We start from the raw sequence: 20,325 nt of genomic DNA on the forward strand, positions 1-20,325 counted from the left end.
GACGTCTCGGCCGGGGACGCGCTGTGCGTCTGCGGGGGTTGGTTGTCGTTGCGGGGAGTTCCGCCCCCTCGGCGCCCGGCCTGCGGGACCAGTGGCGGCGGCGACCCGTGGGGAGTCGTTGGTCGAAGGCGGCGGCGCGTGGCTGACCGGTGGGTGAGGGTCTTGCGCCGTCGCCGCTTGCCGAGTGGGACCATTTCCCCCTCTCCCTTTCAGTCCCTTCCCCGTCTCCGCCGGCCTGGCTGGGGTTTCGGCGCCGCCTTGCCCTGCGCGGGTGCCATTCCCTTCTTCCATTACTCCTGCGCCGATCCCGTCGCCCAGTTCGGCTCGGTTTGGTCCGGTCCGGCCTGGCCTTAGCTGCCTCGGCTCTCACAGCACCCTGCTGACCTCTCCCTTCCCCGGGAGCAGCCTGCCCCCTCCGGTCCGCCCGTGCGGGGCGGCTGGGCCGCTATCAGCAGTTCTCCCGCCCGGAGGTCCTGGGCGCTTCCGCCGTGACAGGAATTGGGGCTGGCGGCAGCCCCTTCCCGCCCGTGCAGGGTGGGTGAGGCCCGGGGAGTGGGCAAGGGCCGCTGCTGCATCTGGGCTGGTGGTGTTGCTGCCCAGCACCGGGCAGTGCTCCCTGCGCCCCGGCACCCGAGTTTCTCCCGTGCTTCTCTTCCCCACGCAGAGGGTCCCTTAGTGTGGCAGGCAGCTGCACTCCCTTCAGAGGAGCTTCTGTGTCAGTTCTACAAGCGTGTGTGCTGGTAAAGTCCTTTTGTAATAGCTGTTGTGGAAGATACTGTATGTCCTGTGGCCAAGCATTGCTATATACTGTGGCAAGCAAAACGTTACTTGCCTGCTGGTGCTCATTACTGGTTTGGCTGGTGGTGTCAGACTTGGAAATTTGCTCTTAAATGGTCAGCAGAGAAGAAATCAGAATTACCAAATCAGAGTGGTTTAGCTGGTTAAGATACTCCTTCATATAACCTATTCATACAATGTAATGTTTGTATTCATACCAAAATTTCTTTGTAGATCTTTGGTACATATGAATAACATATACAGCTGAAGATCTTCTTTATAATTAATACAGGATAGACAATTTCTTACTTTTCCTGATGGAGCTTTCTGTTAACTTGACGTAAGGGTTTTCTCATTCTAGTGTTGGGTTTTGTTGAACAGCAAGGGCCACAGGTAGCTCAGGCGTAACCGACTTATTTCATGATGCTTCTGTTTTAGAGTGTTGTTCTGAAAGTGTCAATCTGTTGTCTCTCTTCTGATATTTTCCTTGTAGATGGGGAAGCCATAGGGAGTTTGTATCATGGCAGCAGATGAGGATGGACTGGGACTGTTTGATACCCACTACGGTGGTAAGATGTATTACTTTGTGTTCTGTTTTGCAGTGAAATAACACGTTCAGTTTTGTGAAAATAAATAAGCCCCAAAATAACTTGGAAAACAAAATGGAAACAACTGAAGCTGGGACAAATACTAATGAGTTCTAACTGTAATTAAATGGCTGTGGTGCACAAGTAAGAGAGATTATATCCCTTTAGTAAGTTTGGATTTTAAAACATAACTGTGTACTCTGGATTTCTGGTGTGGTTTCAGGGGGTGTCTGGAACTGGTTCCTCCCCTATATTTTACAGTGTATAATTTAACCTTCACTATCTTTTAGTGAAGTGTGTATTTGGACGGTTCAGAGGATTGTTCCTTTGCTATGTGTAAGAGCAAATGCGATAACATCTGGTATAGAACCAACAGTCAAGGTACTCTAGCTTGAGTGTCAACTCTGCAGTTGATCTGACACGTTATTGGTGAGATTCCCAGCTGCATGAGAGCTGTGGATATTGGTATTGTTCACACAGGGGAAACAAGAGTGATAAGAGGCATTGGAAAAAGACATGAAGAGAGATTGATGAGATTTAGGTTAAAGTATTTTTAAAGAACCAGTTAGTGTGGGAATAGATAGCAATACTAAAGCAAATTCTTTGAATTACAGTACAGACTGTTATAATACTTTCTGTGTAGTGAGAAAGGTTTCTTTCAGTGGTAGTGGCCTTATACTAATTCTTTTATTTTTCCTTCCGAGTTGTAAACTTTAGTATTCAGTGTGTTCTAGAAAACAGTTTGAAATTTAGATCAAGTTGACTTAGTTTATAAATATAAAATTTATTTGTATTTAAAAGACATCATTTGCTTTATGTAGAGTTCTTGTATTTAGGAATTGATTTTACAAGACTGTCTTTGCTCCCTGGTGACTAAAGATCTTTTCTCCAAAGCAGCAGTAGCTTCCTGGTTAAAATTCCCCTGTGCTTTACTAGTCAGTTCTACTACTTTTACTACTCTACTGGTCTAGGATCACAGCTATACTTAGGTCATGGGAGAATCAGAGGTTTGAGTTTACTAAATGTTTACCTTGGATTCTTTTTCTTTTTTTCTTTTTTTTTTCTTTAGCTGAAGCTTCCCCCTTCAAGGAAGGTGATGAGAGCTCAGTTGATATTTATGATGGCTTGGACAACAGTTTGACAGTTCCTGGTAGGTTGATTGTATCTTGCTGCTTGGAGTGTTACAGAGTCTCTGTGCTTCTTAGGCTGGTTTCAGGTAAAACAACAGTTAGCTTAAAGCTTACATTTAACTAGTTTAATACACGCTTTGGTAAATTACTTGTTTAAATTCAGGACATGTTGCAATCTGTATAAATACATCTACAACAAATCTATTAGCTGAATGAGTATAAGATGGTTTTCATGTGATAATGGCTATTTTAAGAGCTCGGGCGTAGTAAAGGGGTGCAGAGAGACCTTAGTCATTCTATCTGTGCCTTGATATAAGACATTTTTACCTTGAAAAAAGCACCTTTACTTTCTGTTTTTTTAATAGCTTCAGGATCAGCACCAACAGTCACTGATCACTAAATCCCCAATGAGACCTCAAGAAAATACTTTCCATGTGATACAGTCCATTCAGTAGATCCTTTTAACTTGGTCTTACTTTCTCAATAATTTCATGTGCTAATGTAAATTAATTTCCTCTTTTAACTTCTTTGAAGGTAAGAAAGGAATGGATCCAGCACATGTTCTTTCTTAGGAGTCTCAGTGTTCTGTTTAATGAAATGCTGTTTCTAATATTTAAACAAGTGTTTCACTATTGACCATACTAATGTAAGGCCATTGAATTTTTATGGAAGTAGTGTACTATATCCTATATAATACATACTATAACCTATGCATGAAGCATCGATATATCTTTTACTTACCTTCTATTCTGTATTTATTGCAGCATGTAGGAGTATTCTCTAAGTCCCTGTTTCACATGCTGAGATGCATTGCTTATTAAATGTTATTCCTTTTTGCATTTTTTGCAGTACAGTTAAATATTTTATATAGTCTAGTTCTGAGGGTTCTTGTTTTTGAAATTTTAAAAGAGGGTTGATAAATTTTTTGCTCTATACGGATAAGACATTATTTTATGTTATCTTGCATTGTTTTAAAAATACTTTTTGCATTATGGTGTTGTCCAGAGGATTGAAGCATAGCTTTGATAGCTAAGTTCATTTATTTAGTTGCAAATTAATCTGTATTTCAGAGGTGTCATAAGTTGAGTCCTGTCAGTGAAGCATATTTAGTGAACAGAGCACACAGGTTGATTTCAGGAAAAAGCACTGTTATCTAAATAGTTGGGTTGTTTGCATGTTGCGCTGATATTTGATTGGTTTCTGATTTGTTTTGTTGGTTTGTGGTTTCTTTGGTTTTTTCTTCTTTCACTTCTTTGGACTAAAGCTAGGGAGTTTCCATTTGTAAGGGAATATAAAGCAGCAGAGAACTTTTACTCAACGTAAGGAGTGTGGTATTCAACCATGTACCAGCTCTACAGTAACTCCATTTGATTCTGATCAACTGATCCATGTTTGTCAATCTGTGTAGATCATTGGCATCTGAGTATTCTTTTTCTCAATAATTTTTTTTTCAAACGCCAGTGTTTGCCAGGTAAAGTCTGCCTAAAAGCTGAATTAACTGTGGGGTGCACATGTCCCAGCTTTCTGCTATCTATTGGCTTTGTATTGCAAAACCTCAAATCACTGCTAAGGTGTAGCCCTTCTTTCTTTGTAAATCAGGTAGATTTACTGTGAGCAAGCTTTCCTTTGACTTAAACCAACTTATTAGTCATAAAATGCGCCCCTCTTTGTTGTTAGGTGTCCTGCATATCTCTTAATAGAAATATAATGTTTTCAGTTGGCCTCTAATTTTCATCATTACCTTTTATATTGATATAAATTGGATCAAGTATTTTCAATAAACTTACATAAATGTTGAAATTCAAGATAGAAATGTCTTCTGATAGGTTGTATTTTGCCACTGAGGAAAACACATAACCTTTTTTCTTTATGTAGTTGATTTTCTTTCTACAGACAATTCTGCTCCGAATTCTACACCAGCTGGAAACAGCTTAAATTTATTTGATGAGATATTAATTGAAGAAGGGACTGCAAAGGAGGCATCCTACAACGAGGTATGTCTTAATATGACAAAATCAATTCTGGTATTTTGAAGGTTTTTTGTTCTAAATTTTTTTTGTGTAAGGTGCCAAAAATGTTGTCAGTGTGCTCGCTTTTGGAAAAATAGAGAAACTGTTCTTAAATGAGTAAAACCAAGAGTATGCTAATAAACTGTTACATCCACAAGTTTATCAGAATAAGTGAATCTCTCACTCTGTGACATGTTCTGTTCTCATTTCACTGTCCTTGGCATATGGTTCATGTATTGGCTGCCTTATGGGAAAATGTACTGTAATTTCCTTCTAGTTAGAAATCTGTTCAGACATACGATACAAAGTTAGTCTTGAAATTTCTCCCAACAAATTTGCCAGACTAAAGCAGATAGGTCATGGATTAACCTTATCTGTCATTAAATCTTGTGCTTGAGACTGAAGACAGCCATGCACTAGATAACTGCTTCTAGTAAGTCAGAACAACACTTTCTGATCACATCACCTCATCAATTACTCATAGCATCACCTATCGTAATCCATAAGACACATCTCACCTAATTTGAGCTTTGGAGTAAAAGGGACACACACCCACAGGTATAATGCTCTATAGGAGAAGCAGGAGCAAAACTCCCAGCGCTTATTAAGTAGTTAAATTGTCACCTTGAAAGTTTGAAAGTAGTTGACTATTAAGTATGACAATAAGGAAGTTGTCAGTTCTTCTGTGAAAGTTTTCATGCAATGTACAACGAAGGTCTCATGCCAAATGTATTTAATTTGATTTTGTGATCACAACAAGAGTATGTCCTTTGCAGTCTGCTTTTGCAGTCCAGGCTTGTTTGTAGTAACTTGGGGGGGGGGGGAGAGAGGTGTCCTTATCTGTTTTTGACCACCAGGTCCCTATCTGTAGGGCTCCTGCTTCTTGATAATTGTGTCTTTAATTTCACAATAATATGGCTTCCTGTTACTTTCTAGGCTATTACTGTTGGGCAAGCACACATAGATTTCCTCTTATCTGAATGTTTGTGATGATCTAGAGACTTGTATAATTGTTAAGAGTATATTGATTCTTCTTTTAATATGGCTTTAATATGTTACTTTTGGAAAAAAGAAAAAAAAAAACAAAACAATCAAACCACCAAACAAAAACCTCCGTAATATACATTACTGTGTTAACTAACTAGATCTAGATGAGTAACTTTTCTGTGTAATTAAATCCACTTCTGTGCTCTGAACTCTTCTCTCTTTGACAGTTGCTGGTAGAATATGGAAAATGTCAGCAGCAAATAAAAGAGCTGATGAAAAAATTTAAGGAAATACAGACACAGGTACTGTAGCTCAAAGGGCAACATTGTCAAGATTTATGTAAAGCAAACCGAATATTGCTTTGAGAGTTAGTTTCATATGCTTTCCAGAATTGATCTATCGTATGCATACTTTGTAAAACACCTCTCTGTAGGTGCTAAGAGCTTGTTCTGCCTGGGGATACTTGCTAAGGTAGTCTACTGACAAAATCAGTAGGTAAATTCAGTTGTTTCGTGATGTTGCATGAAGTAAAGTTTAGTTCCTTAAAAGCTATCTTTTTATCTCCTTAAAAGCTATCTTTTTGTCTCCTTAATTAGAAAACAAGTATGTCAAATTAATAGTTATGAGAAAGGTATCCAGTTCTCTTTTTTGTTTGTTTGTTTTTTTAAAGTAGGTCTTTAACACACTATGGAGAGGGTTGCAAAGGTACCTGAGCAATTAGAAAGCAAAAGGTACTTTATTTATTAGAACTTGAAAAGCATGTCTGTGTTGCTTTAAGCATAGTGCTCTTTTGATAAGGCTGAACTGCTCTTCAGCTTGAGGTAGTATCCCCATGGTGTGCCATTCTATGTAGGTATATTGTCCTGGGCAATTGTGCAACGTGCTCTACTGTGTATTGCGGACAAGTCCCAAAGGTTCTGTGCTTCGCAGTGGGAAGCAGCTTCTGCCCTGAGCCACTTCCGTATTGTTTTCTACAAAACTTGTCTGCCTTTCTGAGCAGGCTTTGCTGAGGACAATTATTAAGAGAAGGGGCAAGCTCTCTAGGATTGACATGTAGGGTTCTGGAACGTCATATTTGGAAATTTTAGAATGATAGAGCACCCAAAGTTGGTTTTGATACCTTGAAAGAAATACAGTTATCCACTTTCTTTGAAAGTGCTTAAGAGCTACATCTTTCATTTGACACACTGATCATAAAAGCAATAAAGTAAATAAAAGAATGACACAGAGGGGCAGATTATAAATTTTTAGCTCTATGGTTATTTGGTTTATGGCATATTTCCATTTCAGTAAATTGTGTGTTTAAAACATCTTAAGCAATTACTAAGAACACAAACAAAAGCATAAAATACATTCTGACTTAATTCTAACTTCTTCAGAAAATTTTCTGTAAATTCTACTGTCAGTTGGCATATGATGGGAGTTTTTCTAATGGCTGTCTTATATTGATTTTCACTACGTATTTGGATACCCAGTCTAATTTTGGGGTTTTGTTTTTGGTTTGGTTTTGTTTTTAAATCTCTCTCCTTTCTCTCGCCCTTTTCTTTGTATCTATTTAAAATAGAACGTCATTCTACAGAATGAAAATCAAGCTCTCAAAAAGAATATTTCAGCACTTATTAAAACAGCAAGAGTGGAAATTAACCGTAAGGATGAAGAAATCAATAATCTCCATCAAAGGTACAAAGAGACAGTGGAACTGAAAAAGTACTTCTTTTTTTTTTTTTTCCTGTGTTTATATACTTGAAAGAAACTTCTGTGTGTATTTTAAGTGAAACTAGCAAAGAAAAAGGTTGCTTAATAAATAATTATTAGTACTGGTATAGTCAGAGGAAATAGGTAAGTATCTTCCTTGCTTGATGGGGTCTTTTGGTTTCTAATGAAAAAAAAGAGGAATCCAAAGGGTGACCATTGCCTGCCAGTCCATTCCTGGTGGGGTTATCTGACCATCTTCCATATTTCAAAGAATTAATCTTACACAGTTCAGCTTCAGAACTAGTCTGTTTTACGGTCTCAAACATGAATTCCATGGAACTTTTCACACACTAAATGAAATTAATAAAGAGACTATATAATGTTTTCAGTGCAAGAGATGAAAGCCCTGTCTCCAGTAGTGGGGGATAGCAGCTACGGAATTCTTGGTAATTTCTGTGCGCTACTAATCTTACTGCAGAGCGTTGAACGTATTTTAAGTATGGATGGGAGAGTAGCTGAGTGTAAGGTTTCTGAACAATTTGAAACCAGAGCAGGGGTCAAAGATTCAGGACCCCTAACTTATCACAAGGTCACCTGCTTGTCAATTTTGTGACATCAGCCACATATTTGGCTTGTTTGGGTTTCAGTTTGACCATATGATATGCACCAATAGGTGTCATACAGAAGCTTCATTTAACATTACTATGCTAAAGTCTAAATGTGCATTAACTAGGGGGGGGTGTTTTGTTTTGTTTTCCAAAATACAAGAAACTGACAGATCTGATCTGATGAAGGTCAAGAGGTTTTAAGGTGTAATTCTTTCAGTTGACTGGCTTTGACACAATAGTCATAATTTCACACCTTTGAGTGTAGTATTCTGGGTTTTAAATTACATTGAAAAATAATTCCTTGGTTTGTATACTCAACCTCACTAAAGAGTTTACAAACTCCATTTCAATACCTTCTGATGGTGATGAAAATTTATGAACAAGGTATTTGATCTAGGTATTTTGGAGGCATCAATCATGAAAATCCTGGGGAAAGTGGCACTTTGAGGTCCTAGAAGCACACCTTGTCTATTGCGTGGTCTATAATAGATTAGTTCATTTTAAGCAAACTGTCAATCTGTGAAGACTGTTTCTGAGGGGAATTGTTAGTGCTTATCTCAAAAACGAACAAACAAACAAAACCACCAAAAAACCAAACCCTAAGCCAAACTAAAAATCCCAAAGAACCCACATGGATACAATTATGTTCATCCCACATGTATTCATATTTCATAACTGGCCTAAAGCACAGCAAAATCTTATCAGTGTAATTCAGAATTAAACTGAAGTATAGGAAAGGGGTTTGGATTGTAACAGCTGCAGCATTGTTTTAGTTCAATATTCACTTCACATCACACTGTCACATTTTTGGAGTAGAACCAGTTGTATAAGCTGATTGTTCCATATTTCAATGTACTTCATCAGCCCATAGGAAGTGTTCAGTTTTATAAAGCAAAACCAACCCCATTTTGTATTTGAGATAAACACAGATTTATTATACACTTAAACTGATTCCTTACAACTGGACCAAATCAGTATAAAATGTCAGTCTAAAATCAAATGTCTGCGTGTAGTAGCCACTTCCTCCTTGACTCTCTAAAAAGGAGGCATGTGTCTGGTGGTTTGCTGCCATTGTTTGCTGGTGTTACTTTTACTTTTTATTTTTCCCTAAATCAGACACAATCAAAATCTTTTTTTTTTTTGTTGTGTGCTAATGGAAATTATTAAACTTCTATTTTTATTCAACTTTTTTTTTTTCAACTTTGAAGATGGAAGAAAGCATAAAATAATTTTAGATGTATGTGTTCATTGCAATTTGGCTTTAGTTACGTTTAAATGAATATAAAAGTAACATAACTTTTTTTCTTTCGATAAACAGGCTATCAGAATTTCCCAATCATCGTGGTTTCACCAGGACATACCTTTCAGGGTCAACTAGTGGGAGGTGCTCAGGGATGTGTAAAACTAAAGATTCCAAATTCAGATCTTCTGATTTAGGTGACAGTGTAAAGATGGAGCACAGAATGAAAAACGACTCTTCAAAAGATGCGCATCACAGTTACTCATCTCATAATATGGAAAATGGGAAGTCTAGCTCTGAAAAAAGAAACACTCCGTATTTACTGAGATACCCTCCTGAAGAACTCTGCAATGATGAGACTCATGTATGTCTTCCGAGCTATGACCATTGTTCCAACAAGGATAACAGAAAGGAAAAAAAAGAAATTAAAAGTAATGAACAGTACAGTAGGGGAAATATCAACAAGTACAAAAGAGAAGTACATCAGAGCACCAGAAACAATGGTGACAGTGACGACGGGAATTCGGATCCTCAGCAAAAGCTAAAAACCCTTTCAGAGAAGGCTAGTAAAAATGAGCTGCAACAAAAAAGTCAGAGTGTAAAACTCAAATGCAGTCCAAGTGTAGAAAGAAGAGTAGAAAGGGGTGTTTCTTCCTGGGAGAAACAAACTACTGATAAAGACAGGTTTCAAACAAGAGGTGAATTGTGTGTTGATGAGAGATCACAAAACGTATTAAGAAAGGATATTAAAACACATGAAAAAGATGAAAAAAATGCTGGCCAAAAAAATAAACCGAATGAAAAGCTACAAGAGCAGCTAAGGAGATCTGGTAGAGGGAACAGTCCACACTCAAAGAATGAACATTCAAAGAATCTTCATGAATCACGTAAATGTCGCATAGAGGAGTCTAGAAAAGGAAAAGACATTGACTGCAAGAGAGACAGGGGAACAAACGATCATACTTCTCGAGAAGGAAGGACTTCACCTTCTAATTCCAGCAGCAGAGAGCATAAATATGCACGATTGAAGGAAAATAGTAGTAGGTATGAATGGGAAACAGCACATTCCAAATCAGAAAGACACAGAACTGTAGAAAAAAGGAAAAGAGAGGATGAAAGTAGACATTTTAGAAATGAAAGAAAAGTTACAAAAGAGATAACTCACCAGTCTTTAAAAGAATCCAAGAAAGGTATGGATGTTACAAAAAGTGAGCGAAACAAGTCCTACAAGTCAGAAGAAACATCCAGAGTAGCAGATAGCTTAAAAGACCATAAAGTTCCCAAAACTAAAGATTTTGACACTGGGTCAAAAAGTAAAGACTTAAAACTTAGCTTTATGGAAAAACTAAATTTAACTCTTTCTCCTGCTAAGAAACAGTGTGTCTCTCCAACTGATGGAATTAAAACACCTTCCCAGAAGGCCACTCATGAGGGAAGTACAGAGCTCATGCTGCAGGCAGAACTCTTAGATTCTGCTCACCTTGTTAACTGTGGTCCCACAAAGCGAAGTAATTCAACACTGCAAGTTCTGGACAGTGCAGCCCAAAGCAGTGTGGTGCCAGCAATGCCTGTTCCTGTCAATTCTGAAAATGAAGCCTTAAAAGTAGCAGCAACAGATCCAGCACAGTCTGAAGAATTGCCAACAGTGGCAAGTAGTAAACTGAACTCGGAAACCTTACCAGAAGCAGAAGTGGTTCCGGTACAGCCCCGAGCCTTACCAAGACCAGCAGAGGTACTGGTTCCTGATGAGATGCAGGCTGAAACATTTGCAGAAGCAGCAGAAGCTTGTGATCTGGTTGAATCGGAAGCCTTGGCAGCAGCAGTGGCAGTGACAGATCTAAATCACCCTGAATCTTTGCCCCAAGAGGTGTCTGGGACCATGGCAGAGCCTGAAAACTGGTCTGTGACAGTGAGTGTGATGCAGAATGATAATGCACCACCAGCAGCAGAATTGGCACAACCTGAAGCTGCCAGTGAAAGTACAGGAGCCCTTCCGGAGTCAGGGGCAGAGAAGAAAGAAGAAGATAAAATAAGTCTAATTGCTGACATAGAAAGCTCAGCAGACCTATGTGGCTCTCCAAACCTTGTCTTGGATAACTCTGAAGCCAAAAGTTCTGGTGACCTGGAGTCCTGTGATGTCGCAGATGATATTAGTGAAACAAAAACAGACTCTTTAATGGAAGTAGTGAAAGACAATGACCACTTGGCTGCAGAAAATGCTGAGTGTCCCACTGATGAAAAGGGTATTTGCGAAATTGATAAGAATACATCTCAGTTACTTGACAGAACTATGTTAACTAATAAGGATGAGCCATTAGCTGACCAGAACGCTTGTGATCTGGAGCCAGACCTCGCTGAAATCAGTACTGAAGCATCTTCTGTTAGTGGAGAGACATATCCTAGAACTAAGGAGAGAGAAACTAACCCAGTTCCTCTTGATGATGACAGCTCAATACTGAGCATTGATCTCAACCACTTGAGGCATATTCCAAAGGCAATCAGCCCACTGAACAGTCCAATGCGCCCTTTGGCTAAAGCACTTAAGATGGAAAGTCCCTGCAAAGGTCTTGTGAAGAGTTATAACAAAGGTAGTATGTATGCATTTTGCAATTTCCGCATAAAGTCTTAGAAGATCTGTTCATGGAAAGCAGAAATGACTTTTAACTGCTTTCTTGAAAATACAAATTGCTTTCTAAGCTGTGTAAGTCTCAATGGTCCTTTTTATTTGTAGTGGAACCATTGAACAGCATAGTCAAGATCGTAACCAACTGACCATTAATGCTTTAAAAGTCAGTGTTTGTCACTACTGACAGATGAGAGGTTGAAATAAGAGTATATATACTAACTTCTAGAAAAATACATACAGGTTTCTTACTTGGGGTTAGTTCTGAGTAGATCTCATTAGATTTTTCTCTGATATTGTACAGGCAAAAGTTACTTAGTTCTTTCAAGTATTTATTTCTGAGAAAGCTGGAGGGAGTACATGAGAATTTCTAGGAATGTCAGCTAAGAGGAGGCTCTGTTCTCTATCTGCAGTCATTTCAGAGAGAATTTTTGTACGTATTTTATAATTCTGAGTCAGTGGCAAAAAAAAACCCAAATGGAACATTAGGATTTATCATTAATGAAGTAAGCCTACTCCTAAATAGGATGTCAGGGAGATAAAATATGTTAACAGCGCTCACAGGAAGAGAAAAGAGACGACTCAAAGTTAAAATCTTTTACTTGTGTGAATTTAACTTCCTGTATTGTCCTGCTGCAACTAATAAAAAGATTTCTTGGAAGTTAGATTTTCTACTAGAAGAGGAATGGTAGAGTGGCATTTAAATCCTTCTTATGTTTTGGAGTATAATCCTGATGTCTTTTTTCAAGTCTTAACGTGGTTTACTCTGGTATTCTCTCTTGTGCTTGAGACAGCTACTAGAAAAAATGACTCCTAGTGCTAAACCCAGGACACTCTCAAATGTGAATTCCTTTAGCAGTTTATATTTTATGCCTGCAGTGTTTCTATTCTTTGGAATATTTGAAGGAATATGAGAGCTTTAGGATCTGAGTAGGAGAGCATCAAGTCAAAGTAGTTTTTCAATTTTGTACTGTATCCGTGAGTTGCTTGTTAGAGTTCCTGTCCAGAACTTGCTGCTGTATTCCAAAGCAGTGATTTTTTTTCAGGTCTGATATTTCAGTTGTGAAGTTAGATGCTTAGTTTTCTTTGTAATTTCACTAAAGATATGCATGCCAAATGTTCTGCGTCTGTTAAATTGACAGGAGGCTATGGTTTCTCTTTGCCTTGAAATTCAGTACTTGCCATTTTACTGTTCTACAGGACAGGGGTACATATATTAATGCAGTATTTTTGACCATTTTCATTTTATGTTTTAGTTTGTCAAAATATTTAAGTAATTAGTTTGAGAAAGTATTGATCTTTGTAAAACGGAAATGGAGGCGGTGATGAGGATGTTTTTTGCTCTTGTATAATCTGTATAAACATTTTCAGAGGTTGCTTTAAAGTGTTAATCACAAGTTCATTGTTTATGGAGATCAATTTGGATATGATCTTTTATGAGATTAAATTTTTGTTAGAGGTCATTAAGCAGTCTAATACTGCGTGATTGAACAGAAGAGTGTTTTTATTAACTAGAGTGCAGGGCAAGTCTAAAATAAACTGCAAATCTCATTAATCAATACACGTGCTTCAGTGGCATTTTTGTACAATGGAAATGAGCTTGGCTTTTCATCTTTTGTAACATGCTGCTTCATAGCCAGCTGTAACTTATTATTCTTAAGAAAATAGCATTCGCTTTGAATTTTAAATAATGATTAAATACATATTTAATGATATCTCAGAAATATAAAACATTTAATAAACTTATTTATGAGGCAGAGTAAGGCATGCTACATTTGGCAGAACTTTAGCCTTTCCTCTCACTTAATTTTATTCCTGTCATTCAGCGACCTGAACTTTTGACTTTCCCCAAAATTTCTAAGAAAAAGGGTTTTTATGCCGTTGTGCTCAGTCGCAGTGCTGGTAATCTTAAATTCATCAAACCCTGAAGTTTGTCATGTGTGTAGTGCCGAGTACTCTTTTTTTGTTTAGTTTGTCAGTTTATTGAAAGATTTGAAGAATCTTTTTGTCAACCTGGAAGAGATAGTTGAATGCAGTGTTAGCAGGTCATTTATTCTTCTGATCTTGGTTTTGTTGTGAAACTGTTAAAAGAAAAGCCACCTGTTGTGTGTAAATGGTAGTCCATAAGTTAAAATTAAGCTTGTTCAGTGTTCAGAAAGCTTGTTAAAGTAAATGGCAGAGAGTTCAAAACTGGTGGAAACTGCTAGATTTTTCTGTCTTCAATGGCTGTATTTGTGAAAGAGATCACATGGTTTTTGGTGAAATGTTGAGGTCTTATTTGCCCTTTGAAGCATAGAAAAAATATTTAAACCAGCAGTTGCTGAAGCAAACCACACAGACTTGTTATAGCTCAAACTTCCTGTGTCGTTGTTGGCAGTTTCAAACAGTTCTGAATGGTTGCTTTACAGAAGAGACAAGGATTTTCTGAAAATATCTGTTTATCATTACATTCTTTGTGGTGATTAGGAAACTCTTTTCTTTTTATAGATTTAATTCCTGAAAGTGCGGTTGTTGTCTGTCCCTCAAAGAATTTGTCAAAGGAGGTAAACAAAGAAAATCAAAAGCCAGTTAACATGTCTGATGAACACTGTGAGATGGAGTCCCAGATGAGTATCTCTTCAGATGAAATAGAAGAAGGAGAAATCATAAGTAGTGATGAAGAGGAAGAGAAAGCTAAACCAGAAAGAGGCTCTGAAAATACAAAAAAGTCAAGACCAAAAGCTTCTCCTGAGACACGGAATTTGACCAGCAGTCCACAAAATCAAAAGAGCAAAGCTGTGCGTTGCACGGAAGATAATGGAAAATTTGTTTCTGTGAAAGTAAGTACAAAGAAGAACAGAGAGAAGAATAAAAATCAGACTCTCAGATCTTCAAAAGATATGAAGAAAAATAAAACTGTGAGCATTGCTTGTCTTGAAAAAATAGTGCATGTTATTCTTGAACCTTCAAATATACAAGAAATCATGCAGATGTTAAGAGCTATACGAAAACAGATGAGGAAAAGTTATATGAAGTTCAAGGTACAGTTCCCAGTTCAGCATTTTCACAGAATTATAGAATCCGGTATCATAAATTTTACATCGTTAATAAAATACTTGAACTTTTCTAAGATGTCTACAGTAGGTGAAACATTAAAATTGAACATCTGTGATATTGTTGAGTCCAAATTGAAGCAAGTTAAAAAGAATGCAATAGTGGACCGTCTTTTTGAACAGCAAGTATCAGATATGAAAAAACAGTTGTGGAAATTTGTAGATGAACAGCTTGATTACTTATTTGAAAAGATAAGGAGGATTATAATAAAACTATGTGATGTGAGACATGTGGGAAATGAGAGCGAGGAAAGGAAGTTTGAAAGAGTGGGAAAGCAAAAACACAAGATCAGTCATAAAAATGATATGCAAAGGTCTAGAAAAAAGTCTCTGAAAGTCCAACCTCAAAAGCCTGAAGAATATATCCTTTCAAAGCAAAATGTGGATTATCAGCGAGCTAAGTGTCACCATGAGAAAAATAAAACAGATGTGCCAAAACCTGCCTTTACAAAATGTCTCAACTCCATTGATAACACGAGGAATTCCCAAACCAAAGTGCACCTCTCTAAAGAGAATAATTTGCAAGGCCCTCTCACTCCACTGAAGGGTGTGAAATATGAAAAGGAAGGATTGCAGCTATCCAGAGATGCTAACAAGACTGATCTTAGTTATGAGCTTCTCACAGAACAACAAGCATCCAGTCTTACATTTAATCTTGTAAGTGATGCTCAAATGGGTGAAATTTTCAAAAGTTTATTGCAAGGTTCTGATCTCTTGGAAAAAAATGGTAGCAATATTGACAGAAACGAGTGGGAATTCAGGACTCCAGAAAAACAGTTTTTAGATGGTCATAAATGTAGAAGTAATGTTGCTGAACTGGTGCAAGAGATTGTTCCAAAGGAGGCTTGTGCAGAACCTCAACCACTCGATATTAAGTGGCCTGTTATTTCACCTGTAAGAGCTCCCTCTTTAACATCTAGGCTTCAGATGTCTGTTGATCCTAATGTACTAGATGAAAGCTGTATGCTTGAGGTTCCTACAAATGCAGCTTCATGCAAAGAAGATGAATGTAATTTACAAAAGAATAAGTCATTTGTTTCTTCAATCCTCCTTGAAGATTTGGCTGTTTCCTTAACTATTCCATCACCTTTGAAATCAGATTCTCACCTCAGCTTCCTAAAACCTGAGAATAATTCTAGCTCAACTCCTGAGGGTGTTCTCAGTGCACATTACAGTGAAGATGCGCTTCTGGAAGAGGAGGATGCCACTGAACAAGACATTCACTTGGCCTTAGAATCTGATAACTCGAGCAGTAAATCGAGTTGTTCATCATCATGGACGAGTCGGCCTGTTGCTCCTGGTTTTCAGTGTCGTCCCAGCCTGCCGATGCAAGCAGTAATCATGGAGAAATCCAATGATCATTTTATTGTAAAGATCAGGCGTGCAGTGCCATCTATCTCACCGGCATCTGATCGGGTGGTTTCAGTGAAGGAGGTGCGAGCATCTTCAACCAAGATTGAAAAACAAGAAATAAGAAGTGGGGAAAAAGAAAGGGACAGTCAGAGTACCACAGTAGCTGTTGTGCAAGAAAGTGTCAAACCAGATCTGGTTAAGATGGATCAGTTGCGTCATGTCAGCACTGAACAAGAGCAAAATCCTGCCTTACCTCAGCTTCTAAAGGAGTCTCATAGCAGTATTGGAAAGGAGGAAACCACTGAGAGTCTGGGACCCTGTACAATATCTTCAAACACAGAGAGCCATGACACTGAAAGCACAAATGAAGGATCTGAACAATCTCAGGCACTCAAATTGAAAGTATCTGAAAATGTAAATGAAATGGGTGTTAGATCTCAAGGTTCTTTTCCTTATTCCTGCAGTATAGAGTCATACATAGACTTAACAGATGATATGGTTAGTGAAACTTCATGTGTGGTGGAATCCACTAGAGGTAACAGGACTCAGGAAACCTCTACCAGAAACTTGGAAATTAGTGTTAAAAAGGAAGAACTGGAAGAGTGCTCTGATGCATTTATAGACTTAACAGAAGACCTTTCCAATGAGACTGTAGCAGGTAAATGTAATCTTGAAACACAATCCACTTCCAGTACTGGGGTAGGATGCCAGATAAGTAGAGATGATAAAACTAGCAAAAAAAGGAAAAAGGAGGCTGTCAGAGAGAATTTCAACTCAAAAAGGCAACGAAAAGAAACTGAATCAGCAGTTGAAGGGAGCGATGCGAGTGATGTAAAGCCTGAAGAGGTAAATTCAGCACCTAAACAATGTTCCAGTAAGAAGAATGAATTGCAGCAGCACAAAGACTCTTCTCCTTTGGCTTCATCTGCATCATCACCTAGTCTGTATGCCAAAAACATCATTAAAAAGAAGGGAGAAGTAGTAGTTTCCTGGACAAGGTAATTTATGATTTGATCTGTTTGATTGTTCTAGCGTTTGGTGTGTTCTTTTTTTTTTTTTAAACTATGTGATAAACCAAAAAGTGAGAAGGAAAGGATATTTAGCTAATGGCTGAAGTTATTCAGTAGCTCTACATCCTTCTGTTGGATAGTGGAGTGTGAGCTGCCTCGTGTTTGTGCAGGGTGGCTTTATGAGATTGTCTTCTCTTAGAGTACCACTAAAAGGTGCCAAAGACTATTTTATCTTTTTTTCTGTAACGGTTGTCCAGGGGAAAATAAATTTAAGAGATGAAAGATGGTTTGATGTAATCCTGTTAACAGCCTTTGGACAAGAACAATTTTTAGTCATTTCTTAGGTAGGTTAAATCAGATTTGCCTTAAAGAAGGTGGCTTCCATATGTCATAACTAATTCCATCACTTACCCAGATTTCCCAAAACATGATTACTTTTTTGTTTTGTTTTTAAAGCTTATATGCTAAGGTAACAAGACCTACTATATTGCGCTGTCTGTGGGTTTCATTCCCCTGCCCATTTTCTTTCCTGTGCAAGAAGACCAGCTAGGCATGGTAGGTCCGACAAGGACCTGATGTTCCTACAAGGCCTGGAAGCATCAGTGACTTGGTAATGGAGAACAGTTTAAGATTTTTTCACTCTTGAGAGAAGGCATGAGAGCAAACAGTTTTCTCTTTTGGGGCCTATACTGGTCGATCTGCAGAAGTGTACTAGGCAACCATTCAGCCCCCGTATTCCAGTTAGTATGGTGTGGGTAACAAATGAAGTGACTGTACATGTTGGAGATACCTGCAAAGCTATTGTGGTTTATTTTTATCCTCAAGAAACTATAGTTAGGTTTTGCTGCTCTTGCTACAACTTGATACAATCATCACTTTAGAAAGGGGCTTCTAAAATTTTCAGCACAGAATTTCCTAAACTGTAGTTCGAACTCGTGTTCTGTAGTTTGGAAATACTTAGAATTTTATATATGCTGTATGGTTTGGTTGGTTGGTTTGTGTTCATGTATATATGTATTAATATTTAAAAAATGCATTTTTGCTATAGAAATAATGACAGAGGAATTTTACTGGGCTGCCAGATACAAATGTTTCTAGGTAGCATCCTAAAAGAAAGCAAATTCCTTCATGGAAAAAACTGTGAAAGCTAATATGATTTTTGATATGCAAACCAATGAGGTAGGAAAATTGTAATAATCTTCTTCTGAAGAATATGGCCGAGTTTTCTGGCTTGGTCTTTGTCCACCTTTGAACTATGTCTAAAAAAAATAAAAATGTTTATTTCAATAAGTAGTCGTTATATATTTTCTTTGAAATGGAGGAATTTCAATAGAGTTTAATAGCATCTGGCAGATTTCAACCAAAGATACATAGTAGCTGCTGTATAATAACTCTGTCTGTATACATCTTACATATACTTAAATTCATTAATGAGACAGCAAACTGGTGACACATTTAAAAACAGGATCCTGGTCCTTTATGCTCATGTGAACATGTGCTCTGAGTGTATTTGTTATATTGAGTCTCCTACAGAAGTCAAACACCTCTCTGTTTAATCATGAATGTCAGTGGGCTTTAGGTGACAGTGCTACCTAGCCATGCAAACTGAGGCAAGTCCACCTAGAACTACTGGCCCCTGTTGAGTTTATGTATTCTTTTCAAGTTTTAATGTCTGCTTTAAAAGCTTAAAACTCTTTTTTGGTTACTTTGGTTTTGGACTAACTCTACTATAATAATCCTGCCCTTCCTAAAAGGGGTAGCATAATCTCCACTAGCATTTCTTTGTACTAACTCTCTTAATCTGTGATGGTAGAGAAGATCCTCCATAAGATCGTTGCTGCTGTTTGAACTCAGGTTCTGTAGTTTGGAAATATTTAGAATTTTATATATGCCTTATGTATTTTTTGTTTGTGTGCATGTACACATATATATGTATTAATATTTAAAAAATGCATTTTTGCCATAGAAATGATGACCGAGAAATTTTACTGGAATGCCAGAGAAAAGGACCATCAGGCAAAACCTTTGTTTCCTTAGCCACTAGGCTGAACAAAAGCCCAAATCAGGTAGGTGCTATCATTCTTAGAATTGATAGACTATGCTGCTATGTTTGTGGTTGCAGTTGAACAAAAAACCTCAGAGATCTACTAATTTTGAGTTGTTTTTTCCTTACGCCTTTTGTTGAGGGTTTTTTGAAAAAAAAACCTTATTCTTCTATTCATAACTTATTAAAAATATGCAGTATAGGGGTATTATGGTCTAGGGATTCTTTAGTACCTGTTTGATTGGTGCCTTAAAACTGCTGTGTCCAGTCATAAGCTAGGGACCACAGGATTGTTTCTTTTGTTGAATCAGCACTTAAAGAAAGGCATTTTGGAGGTGCCCCAAAGCCTTTGCTTAAAACTAGCACTGGAAAAAAAAATACCAGGATTTTGCAGAAAGGACATCTTTCATTACTATTTTTTTCTTTTACTTTGTAATTAAGAAACTTCAGAAGGCACAGATGTCAAGTTGGTGTAGAGAATTTCCAGAGGTTTACATATAACTTTGTACTTGTCTTGAATTGCTGTTTTAATCTCTATCCTACAAATCCAAGAAAGGTTAGGAAATCCTGTGTGCTCAGGATTTGGCTTTTAGGAAGTTGTGTTCCATGGTTACAGAGTCTTCAAGGGGTTTAGAAGCTGTTGGGTTGGCTGGTTGGATAAAGCAGCATTATCTGTACATTTGTGTCACTCTTCCCAGTTGGTTGGCTATTTGGCAAATGGTAGATATGCTATAGCAATACATATATAGCAGTAAGAGATACTAGCTTATGATTGATCAAGCTCTCTATGTAAGCTGTTGCTATGTTCAGCAAAAAGATGCTTGACTCTCATCTACAGACCACTTCTGTAAAATTCCAGGTAGGCAGACACCTCATGATGAGCCATAAATAGCAACAGCTGGACCAGAGAGTAGAAATAAACAATAAACTGTGCTTTTTGTGGAGTACAAAATAACGTTTTGTCCTTAATTTGAATTTGGCTCACAGTTATACCTGACAGAATTCAAGTCTAATTGACTTAGAAGCCCTCATTTTTTTCCCTCCTATGTTGTAAACCAGTCCCTCCTGTGTTAAAACAGTATTTGGCTCTAGTTGTGATGCATGTGGAGGCTATTTCAGATGTCAAAGGTACAGAAGGACTTCCTACATTTAAGTAACCTGTTGATGGTG

At 37.9% G+C, this 20,325-nt stretch overlaps 1 protein-coding gene across 2 annotated transcripts in view; it reads left to right on the forward strand.

Moving 5' to 3' along the window:
* The window catches only part of CASP8AP2 (caspase 8 associated protein 2), a 23,190-nt gene continuing 2,865 nt past the window's right edge, over nucleotides 1-20,325 (forward strand). Inside the window, exons 1-9 of one of the 2 annotated variants that reach the window (XM_061369806.1) lie at nucleotides 1-149; nucleotides 1,271-1,346; nucleotides 2,434-2,514; nucleotides 4,370-4,488; nucleotides 5,718-5,792; nucleotides 7,055-7,170; nucleotides 9,112-11,621; nucleotides 14,144-17,099; nucleotides 19,078-19,177. In XM_061369806.1, the coding sequence (XP_061225790.1) occupies nucleotides 1,298-1,346; nucleotides 2,434-2,514; nucleotides 4,370-4,488; nucleotides 5,718-5,792; nucleotides 7,055-7,170; nucleotides 9,112-11,621; nucleotides 14,144-17,099; nucleotides 19,078-19,177 (6,006 nt within the window). In that variant the 5' untranslated portion in view covers nucleotides 1-149; nucleotides 1,271-1,297. The remainder of the gene's footprint in view (nucleotides 150-1,270; nucleotides 1,347-2,433; nucleotides 2,515-4,369; nucleotides 4,489-5,717; nucleotides 5,793-7,054; nucleotides 7,171-9,111; nucleotides 11,622-14,143; nucleotides 17,100-19,077; nucleotides 19,178-20,325) is intronic. The other variant, XM_061369807.1, reaches the window with a different exon arrangement.

The sequence above is a fragment of the Neopsephotus bourkii genome, unplaced genomic scaffold (genome assembly GCF_033783945.1).
Source record: "Neopsephotus bourkii isolate Nb327-2 ecotype Australia unplaced genomic scaffold, CSIRO-AGI_Nbou_v1 NB_1511, whole genome shotgun sequence".
NCBI classification, from domain to species: domain Eukaryota; kingdom Metazoa; phylum Chordata; class Aves; order Psittaciformes; family Psittacidae; genus Neopsephotus; species Neopsephotus bourkii.